This window comes from Ascaphus truei, chromosome 21 (assembly GCF_040206685.1).
Source record: "Ascaphus truei isolate aAscTru1 chromosome 21, aAscTru1.hap1, whole genome shotgun sequence".
Taxonomy (NCBI): domain Eukaryota; kingdom Metazoa; phylum Chordata; class Amphibia; order Anura; family Ascaphidae; genus Ascaphus; species Ascaphus truei.
In genome coordinates, this window is record NC_134503.1 from 12,140,328 (window position 1) to 12,151,031 (window position 10,704).

General features: G+C 49.2%; 1 protein-coding gene across 4 annotated transcripts in view; it reads right to left on the reverse strand.

Annotated features, from left to right (window-relative positions):
* TTLL11 (tubulin tyrosine ligase like 11) overlaps positions 1–9,061 on the reverse strand; it is a 152,383-nt gene extending 143,322 nt beyond the window's left edge. For 2 of the 4 annotated variants that reach the window (XM_075578979.1, XM_075578981.1), the window contains exon 1: positions 7,767–8,369. In XM_075578979.1, the coding sequence (XP_075435094.1) occupies positions 7,767–8,357 (591 nt within the window). In that variant the 5' untranslated portion in view covers positions 8,358–8,369. Of the gene's footprint in view, positions 1–7,766; positions 8,449–8,999 lie in introns of those variants that run through there. The other 2 variants (XM_075578980.1, XM_075578978.1) reach the window with 2 other exon arrangements.
* Positions 9,062–10,704: the final 1,643 nt, after the last annotated feature.

Consider the following 10,704-nt stretch of genomic DNA (forward strand, 5'->3'; position numbering starts at 1 on the left):
GAGAAGGTAAGAGGGAGTTACAGAGGCTTTGTGTGCTCCCCCGGCATTTTATTTAAATGTGGGTAAGAGCGCGGGGCCTCTGTAAGCACCACGCCCCCTCCCCCAGAGAGGGACCCCAAGCACTCAAAAATATCTACACAAAAATCCAACTCTGTTCCCAGCACTTATAGGTAAATCTTATTATACATTTGTGAAAGCACTGTATGCCTGTCTGCATCTCCTGTGTCCCTAGGGGAAATCTCATTGGTCCCTTGGGCCGCCCGCCCCCGCACCTCTCATTGGCCTGAGGCGGAGTGACGACGACGACGACGACACACACACACACACACACACACACTCTCTCTCTCCCTCTGTCCCGTACCCCCACCGTCCCCCCCATCACGTGCGCCGCCCTGCACCGGCTCCGGACGGAGGGGAAGCGTGGCCCTCCTACCCCAGGCTCCAGACGGAGGGGAAGCGCGGCCCTCCTACCCCAGTCGCCAACGTTCCCTTACCTCCCCGGCGCTATCTCCCCCTCCTCCCGCCCAGGTAAGTCACACCACTGCGCGTCCCGCCTCAGCTTATGGCGCCAGTGACTCACCTATTTCAGCCGCGCAGCCTCGCGCCTCAGGCCCCAGGCCCACACAGGAACACACAGGCCCCAGGCCCACACAGGGCGCTTCCTGCCGCCAGCTGCACGCGTCTCAGTCAGCCGGGCGGCACATCGGTGGACCAAGCGATCGCGGGGGGGGGGAGAGCGCGTCGGGGGGGAACGGGCGAGCCGCGAGTCACGGGGAACGGGGGGGGGGGGGCGAAGAGCGAGCCGCGAGTCACGGGGAAAGGGGGGGCGAAGAGCGAGCCCCGAGTCACGGGGAAAGGGGGGGCGAAGAGCGAGCCCCGAGTCACGGGGCACGGGGGGCGAAGAGCAAGCCCCGAGTCACGGGGAAAGGGGGGGCGAAGAGCGAGCCCCGAGTCACGGGGAAAGGGGGGGCGAAGAGCGAGCCCCGAGTCACGGGGAACGGGGGGCGAAGAGCAAGCCCCGAGTCATTGGGGAACCAAGAAGGGGGAGCGGTCAGCCGCCGAGCCAGCGGGAGGACGGACGCCCGGGCGGGGGGACGGACGCCCGGGCGGGGGGACGGACGCCCGGGCGGGGGGGCATTGCGATACATACATTATGACAATACATATGCCCCCTGCTCCCCACCCCCTTTCCCCCCTCCCCTTTCCCCCCTCACCTTTCCCCCCCCCATCCCTTTCCCCCCCCACTCCCCTTTCCCTCCCCCCCACTCCCCTTTCCCTCCCCCCCACTCCCCTTTTATCCCTCCCCACCCACTCCCCTTTTATCCCTCCCCACCCACTCCCCTTTTATCCCCCCCACTCCCCTTTCCCTCCCCCCCCCACTCCCCTTCCCCTCCCCCCCCACTCCCCTTCCCCCCCCCACTCCCCTTCCCCCCCCCACTCCCCTTCCCCTCCCCCCCCACTCCCCTTCCCCCCCCCACTCCCCTTCCCCCCCCCCACTCCCCTTCCCCCCCTCACTCCCCTTCCCCCCCTCACTCCCCTTCCCCCCCCTCACTCCCCTTCCCCCCCCACTCCCCTTCCCCCCCCACTCTCCTCCCCCCCCCACTCCCCTTTCCCCCCCCCACTCCCCTTTTCCCCCCCCCACTCCCCTTTTCCCCCCCCCACTCCCCTTTTCCCCCCCCCACTCCCCTTTTCCCCCCCCCACTCCCCTTTTCCCCCCCTTTCCCCCCTCCCCTTTCCCCCCTCCCCTTTCCCCCCTCCCCTTTCCCCCCTCCCCTTTCCCCCCTCCCCTTTCCCCCCCCCTTTCCCCCCCCCTCCCCTTCTCCCCCCCCTCCCCTTCTCCCCCCCCTCCCCTCCATTCCCCTTCCCCCCCTCTCCCCCTCTCTGCTCCCCTTTCCCCCCCCCCTCATCGTATTACATTTTATTCCATCTTTCTTTTCAACATTATTATCCAACCTTTACAACAAATAGTCACCTATTGTTCCACCATTTATACATAATACTACATATTACGCACTTACATCCCGGGCAACGCCGGGTCTCTCAGCTAGTGATGAATAAAAGTCACTTGGGTAGGCCAAAGAAAATATCTTACTTAATTACAAAGTCATAACAGAAAACACTGAGAAATGCACAGTGCACGCACAATAACAATACATGCAAACAGATAAGGGTCACACAAATCACAGCCTCTTTGATTCACTCCATAGAAATAATAACATCCCATAACTATGAGATGATTTCGGTATCAACAAATGTCTTGCAAGCAATTTGTATGAAACTCCTCCCTCCCCCCCCCCCCCTCCCAAAACACAGATTTCTTGGGAACATTGAAGACCACCGCTGGTCTCCAGCACGGTTAGGAACTTCATGACCAAAATTGTAGCACAGAATTCAGAATTAAAAAAAACAGTCCAACTTTTTTTACTGCATCTGCTCTCATTAGTTCTTCTTAAACTGCCAACCAGGAAATTCAACATTGGTTTGTTTTTCCCAGACAGATTTTTGGATGAATTTAGAACAATTGATAGGAATTATATATCAGTCCAGAAACAAGGAACTTCCCCCAACTGTATGATGACATTTGCATAGACCAGTGAGTGGCCAACTCCAGTCCTCAAGGGCTACAAACAGGTCTTCGGGATATCCCTGCTTCAGCAGAGGTGGCTCAATTAGTGGCTCAGTCGAAGCTGGAACTGATTGAGCCACCTATGCTGAAGCAGAGACTGATTAAGCTACTTGTGCTGAAGCAGGGATTGATTGAGCCACCTGTGTTGAAGAACATGACCTGTTGCTAGCTCCTGAGGACAGGAGTTGGCGACCGCCGTCAGACTATCATGCAATTATAAGAGAGCTACACGAGTCATGGATTTGATAAAGGTAACTGAACAACACCTGCATATTCATGTATAATATCAATAGTTTTTTTGTCGCATAATAGTCAAAGTACGCATGGACACCACAATATTCCACTTAAAATGTTGAAATTACTTGCTTACGAATATGTTTGATTTGAGGCCTACAAACTGTTAAAATGAAACTTTTTGAGGTAGAAGAAATATGACTATTTACCCATTTACGTAATTTTATCTTGAAAATGAGCATTGTACAATATAAAGTAATGCTAAGTGTAACTAAATATGTCCAGCTTTAATCAGTGTAAAGAACAGAGACTTAGCAGCTGGTAAATGGAGAGTGTGTGTGTGTGTGTGTGTGTGTGTGTGTGTGTGTGTGTGTGTGTGTGTGTGTGTGTGTGTGTGTGTGTGTGTGTGTGTGTGTGTGTGTGTGTTATATACAATACATACAAATTCTTAAGCACTGTACTATTGTTTTCAGAAATATCACACCTAAATATGAAGCTTAAAAAGCAATTTGTAAAAAGGAAATATATTTTGGGCCTTGTAAGTGGGACTGCGTCTTTAATACGGTCACATACAGTGCTTGGTAATAAGCCACAAGACACCTTATGGACAATTTAAGTGACTGGCGGTATCTTGTGGCATCTCACAGATTGGTAAATATACACCAAAATGTTCAGAAGATTCCCCGCTAGAAACCAGCAAAGAAATAGAATTTGAGTGCTCAAGGAGAAAACGGAAGACAACTACAAAATTTGCAAAAGGATTACAATGTTGTAACCATGTAGTAAATGCCCCCTTTAAATGCCATGAATCATTCTTCTTCTTAAAAATATATAGTGTACAGAGCTGGATATTGTGCCTTAGTTCTTCCGAATTATGTAAAGAATCTTCTTGGAACGAAACCTCCTAAGTTTACCCCGTGCCGGGCGTAGAATAGAAAGGCTAAGAACAACCACTGCAGGCCAGTGGGGTTGAGCAAGGGTAATTTTCATATGAGTTTTGCTTCAGCTGGGACTGCTGCTTCCAGCTCTGCTTTATCATCAAAAACATGAACACATCTTAGTTGGATAAATATAATTGGCCTCCATTCCGAAAAACAAAACAAAAGAAGTCCAGACTTCCTTCAGGTATTCAGAAAATGACATTTCTTTCCAACAAAGCGTTCACACTGTCACCCAGACATCATTAACGCCCAACTTGAATGTACGGAGTTTTAAACAATAGGTAGTCATGTGCTGTCTTGGGTTAATTACACATGTTCCTCCTGCCTCCAGGCGAATACTTTAATTGTTTACCCAATAAGCCTTGTATTGTTCTAGCAATGCTTACACTAACAATTACAAAAGTGTGACACTCATCAAGGGTTTACTTATAGTAACGATCAAAGTGTGCGACCTTCATTTGGAGGAATTATTGTCCGAGTTATTATTTCAGACCTTCTACTTGACTCTGGTTGCTCTTGTAGTAGAAACAAGAAGCCGGCACGATGGGTTGTGGCAGGTGGAGCACACAGGCAAATGCAGCAGTGTCACCTAACATTTATTTTACCACAAGCCTATTTTGTTTTTTAGCACGAGTGGGAAGCGTTCATTCTGCCACTGGTTCTTCCCCTCCAGGGATAACAAAAAATGGAGGTTTAAATCTCCTGCGTGACACAGGCCTATAGGAAGCCACGCCTGCTTCCTATTGCCCCGCGTGATGCGGGGGGTTTAAACAAACCAGGAAGTGCTGGCGGCACCTTTCCCGGTAAGTATCTAGGGGTAGTGTCTCCGGAGCTGAAATCGCAGCTCCGAAAACTCACCGAATCCCACCCATGTTAAAAAAAAAAAGTTATTAATTCAACTTGGAAAGCCCCTTTAACCCACAACAAGCTATGGGGACTGGCTATTTATTCTAAATAACTGAAATAAGAATTATAACTTGAACCGAATAGCAACATCTACTCATCTAACCCAAACTTTCCCAAGTGTACCATTAGCTTCCAAGACTCCAGAATCGGTGGGGCAAGTGCTGTAGGCGATGTGTGACCCAATTCTTTAGAATAGACTGGAGTTGGCCATCCCTGCTCTAGGTCATGTCGCCAGACCTCATGACGTTGCTGTCATAGAGCACTCGAGAGGATAATGAGTAAAATGATTGACACCTTTCTTAAAAATTGTTTTCAAACATTCACTCATGTGGAGAAAAGTGTTTCTATGGATCAGCCCAGATTCTCTGCAATCGATATCTTCAAAACAAGATACGAAGAGGAAAGTGTTATATGGGGCCATCATTTCATTTTGGAATATTTCAAATTAACTTATTTAAATGGCCTACTGCTCCACCCACCCAGCAGTTTGAGTTTAACTAATAATATATATATTTATTTATTTATAGAGCACCCACAGTGTACCCAGCGCTTTATAAAAGAAACAAGAGTACATGGAATTATAATACAATAAGCAAATAAAATCAGACCATAGGAAAGGAAATCCCTGGCCCGGAGAGCTTACAATCAAAGTAGTATGTTGGGAGACTTGCAGGGAATAAGTGCAGTAGATGGCAGTGCTTGGCCACAATGGTTGGTACAGTAGGAGTGACTGTGGTTGTGGGACAGGAACCATGAGTCTAGGCTACTGAAATTCTTAATTTAAGAAGTTTTAAGGTTTGACTTAGAGCAGTACAGTTGCATTTTTTGTTTAGTTATAAGATTGAAGCAGGGGTCTCCAAAGCTGAATAGGGTTACTTTCAGCTCTGCCGGCTCCCTGCTTCCAGAGATACAGTACTTAAACTTAGGGGGTGCCAGTATCTCTGCAGGTAGCAGCTCCTACTTGTCTTTAAATGTCTTGCGGGCCAATAGGAAGCTGTGTCGTCATCCCTTGGGACATTTAAACATGCAGATACCAGAACCCCCTACAGGTATCTATGGAAGCAGGAGGTCCCCGGAGCTGAAATTAATGCACTTCAGCTCTGAAGACCCTCTTCTTCAATCCTACAACAAATAAAGGAAAGACGGTATAACAGGCGTTATAGCACTTTAACAGTCTGGATCTCTTGATAAACTCAAAACCACAGTAAATACAAACCACAGAGATAATTAAACCACAATGATATAGAAAACAGGTAAAACACACTAAAAATAGTAAAATAAATAAAAGTCTGTTGTAGAGTCCTGCAGCCAAATCCCCTCACACAGTCTAGCAAAATAAATTTGGACATTTCTGGCGCAAAGGGCTACATAAATAAAAATGACGTCGACGCCGTGACGTTGGCGCTTCGCGGGCTATTGGCCCAGCGACGTCACTGCCCCGCCTCCCGATCACGCACGCTGACTCGCCTGCCAGTCCTTGTAATCGCTCCTGACCGAGCATGCGAGCCTCAGCGCGGAGGAGCGCGGCTTCCCCCTCTATGGACTCAGCCTAAGAATACATTGCAGCTGCTGAGTTACACTGACTGTAGGATTGATTGAAACTGAAAGGCAGTCATTTAGTCAACCCTGGGAAGCAGGATCTTTGCTGGTCGATCATTGGGAGGATGATTCAATGTCTTAAATAAAGATAATCAAAGGCTGCATATAAAAAAAATTAAGTTTTTGTTTGTTTTAATAAGTGGTGCTTGGACTGCCTCTAAACTGCAACAGGCTCTAGGGAGAAAATAATTTCAATCTTCCGGCCACTTTAATATTTTCAAAACGTATCAGGTTTGAAAAATAAAAACAGATTTGGAACGAGCAAGGAGATATCTTAAAGTAAATAAAAACAATAAAATGAATAAAAAGTCATACAAATGGCGATCAGCGCAGGCTGCTGCTTAACGGTGTAACATAGCACCTCTGTGATCCGCTATAGCTTTCTATTACACAAGCACATTGTTACCATTTATAAAATTACATTATTGCTGCAATAGATACTATGGATCTTCATACCTCAACAGACACAAACAAAACCAACTTTCGTGTTACAAAGGTTACAATACCGTAACCAAGGTTTAATGATAGCTATGGGATTCTCCACTACTAACGCTCACCACTAATTGATAATGATTTAATGCAACCGTTTGTTGATTCTATGCTTGTATGGGTTACATGATAAACAGCCATTCGTTTATCCACAGTGCCGAGAGGAGAGCAATTTCAGGTTAAATAAAAACTGCACCAGATTTAGGCCTCGACTATACCAACAGCTGCAGCGCTATCCTGTGACGTCACCCTGCGATGCCGCCGAGCAGCATCTTGAACATACAGGGGAGACAGATGCAGGAGGCAGAGAGGCGTGGCGGGGGCGTGGCCGTAAGGGGTTCGCCCTCATTGGCTGAATTGCTCACGTGACGCGGCCGTCGCCTGCCAGAAGCAATTTTGCAAATCTGGTATGTAAACCATCAGCGGATTTCAGCAATTTGTTTTCCAGCCGCTCTGCGTCGCGCCACGTCGCCAGCGACTTCTGGTATAATCATGGCCTTAGCAAGGAAAAACACACATTAAAACCGATCAGATATTTGTTTTCTCTGCGATAAATCTTCAGTACCTTTGCCCCACTTCAGCTGCCGGGAAACTTTGATAAATGGAAAGCCCGTAACTGCCCAATGATTTGCATTGGGATAGATGGACTTGGATCGGAGGAAAAAGAAGATATTTTCCACCCCCCATATGGGAAGAGTTGGTTCGAAATTCTTGGCTAACTCTTCCGCTGTCAGAGGTGGCCGCAACGCATTGTTGTGCAATGTGTTGTGGGCCCCTCTGGCAGCGGAAGGGTTAATATGGACAGGGCACTGAAAATTCCATAGTTATAAACCCACTTGGTCAACTTCAGGTGCCACCACATCAAGGCGGCAAGTGGACGTGTGAAGAATGTGACCATGTCCTGCCAGTACGGTGCCTGTAGGTGTCACAGCCCACATAGGAATCTGTCACTCACAAGGAGGGTCACTCACTTCTTTCCACTTCAGTTGTTTGATGCTGAGTTTCAGGGCCTCCAGGGAGGTCTTGGTCTTCGAGCTGTCCACGCTGACCTGCCTCTTCAGCCTCTGGCCCTCCACTCTCTTCTGCCCATCTCTCTCTTCCCCGGCCTGCTGCCCTCCTCTGCTTTGGTACCTCATGGCCCTGGGACAGGCTATTCCCCGAGTATGTGCAGGGCAAGAAGCAACCCCACAGCAAACTTCTAAAGAGCCAGCGACAGGGGACATGTCACACCCACCCTGAGTGCTCCCGACCCGGGCCCTCTCCTCCCCTCTGTCCTCAGACCCTTCCCTCTTCTTGGGCTTGATACTTGGCAAGGCCTTACCCAGTCCTGCACACAATGCCCCTCTTTGCCAAGTTTTCAGGCCGTCACCTTTCTCTGCACTTCTTGTCACCCCCTCTGTTCCTGCCCTCCCTGTCACCCCTTGTCCTACTCTCCCTGTCACCCCTTGCCCTATCCTCCTTGTCACCCCTTGCCCTACCCCCTGTACTACTCCTTGTCCTACACCCCCTCTGACCCCTTGCCCTACCACCCGTACTCCCCCTTGTCCCATACTCTCTGCCATCCCTTGCCATATCCCCTGTACTCCCCCTTGTCCCGCACTCCCTGTCACCCCTTGCCCTACCCTCCCTGTCACTCCCCCTGTAACACATAGTCCCGCATTCCCTGTCACCCGTTGTCCCGACCACCCTGTCACCCCTTGTCCCGACCACCCTGTCATCCCTTGTCCCGCACTCCCTGTCACCCCTTGTCCCGCACTCCCTGTCACCCCTTGTCCCGCACTCCCTGTCACCCCTTGCTCTACCCCTTGCCCCGCCCTCCCTGTCACCCCTTGCTCTACCCCTTGCCCTGCCCTCCCTGTCACCCCTTGCTCTACCCCTTGCCCCGCCCTCCCTGTCACCCCTTGTCCTGCCTTCCCGGTCACCCTTTGCCCTGCCCTCCCTGTCACCTTTTGCCCTGCCCTCCCGGTCACCCTTTGCCCAGCCCTCCCGGTCACCCCTTGCCCAGCCCTCCCGGTCACCCCTTGTCCCGCCTCCCCTGTCACCCCTTGTCCCGCCTCCCCTGTCACCCCTTGTCCCGCCCTCTGCTCTCTCCCCTGCTCAGCAGGTTCGTCTCCCCTCTGGTCGGCCCGGATCTCTTCCCTAACCCTGGCATAGGTCTCACTCATGGCCGGGGGAGGATGCAGACTGCCTGCCCGTGTTATTACCCCTCCGGGAAGCCACCAGCCCCTTCCCGGCCTGGAATCACCTCCCTCACGTGTGGGATTGTTTGGGTCTGGTTGACAGCGCAACCGCACGGGGGCCGGGCAGGGACAAAATACTACGGAAGCCAGAGAGCGCGAAGCGAGTCACAAGCAAAGGCTTTGGAAAGGTTGTATGTATGCACCAGGGTTCTACACCCAGCTTTCTAATGGGGCTATAAGAACATTATAGTATCATTTCAGATGAAAAAGACTTAAACATTATTATACTCAAGAATTTATACCAACTGTACCATATATATATACGTATATATGTATATATGTATGTGTGTGTGTGTGTGTGTGTGTGTGTGTGTGTGTGTGTGTGTGTGTGTATATAGAGAGAGAGATACACACACACACACACACACACACCAATGTATATATGTAGAGGTATTTGTATTGTGTTGGCCGAGCTTAATAATCAAAAACGAATAGACAATACCGTTCTGTGGCTAACGAAATGATTTTATTTGTGCGAGCTTTCGAGATACACTGATCTCTTCTTCCGGCGGTGTTACATTGGATAAAGCAAGAAAGGTTTTTACTTTAAAACAGCCAGAAATGTTACCTGTTGATGAAACCTATCCCTCCCCCCTGTGCAGTATGCGATTTATGATGATTTATGACTGTTAAATGGTCCCTGAATAATTGTGATGTAAGAGTGTATGTGTGTAAATATAAATGTATAGAGCACCCCAAGATGTATATAAATATATTTATTTATTAAAGGAATATTGAGGTAAAGGTCCCCTCAATTAACTAGTGCTTCAGAGCATTTTATCCACATATATGATATAATGAGTTGCTGCATCCAGATAATGTAATGAAATAGAATGAAAAGTGGAGGTAATATGAATTAACCCCTAGTTGGGACGTGGTCCGGCAAGACTGTGAAGGGTTATCCAAGTGAAGTCCTGAGACCCACCTAGACCCCATACATAAGTCCTGCAACTCAGTAAACCAGTGCACCTGGGGAAGCTCCAACATAAAAGTGATAACAAACTACTCACATATGTGTCTCTTGTATTCATCCGGTTTTGCGTGTGCTCCACGCTGTGTAAAGATACCAGGAATGATCACCCCTGCCGGGAAGGAGAGTGAAACAGCGGGCACAGCCGCGCAGGCAAACAAGGCAAAGGCTGGACTGTGCTACAAATAGACTTTATTAGGCATGGATGTTAAAAAAGCAAGAGGGGTGGCACCCCCCCCCCCCGCACCTCTTACGCGTTTCACCCATAGCTGGTGAAATGCGTAAGAGGTGCGGGGGGGGGGGGTGCCACACCTCCTCTTGCTTTTTTAACATCCATGCCTAATAAAGTCTATTTGTAGCACAGTCCAGCCTTTGCCTTGTTTGCCTGCGCGGCCGTGCCCGCTGTTTCACTCTCCTTTCCGGCAGTGGTGATCATTCCTGGTATTTATTTATTAATATTACCTTGGTTTACAGGGGAATTTTAGTTTTAAAAATTATATTTCGCGGCAACTACAATTAAATTAGCATAAGCAGACGTTCTGGGGCCAATCGTGGTCTGGATTTGGCCCACGGGCTGCAAGTTAATGAGCCCTGGTATATATAATCCTTCATCCCTTTTTTTTTATATGGATGTGACCTTTTCATAGGCATGCAGAAGAAAAATGTGGAACACACAGAGCATAAAATCGGCTCAAATAT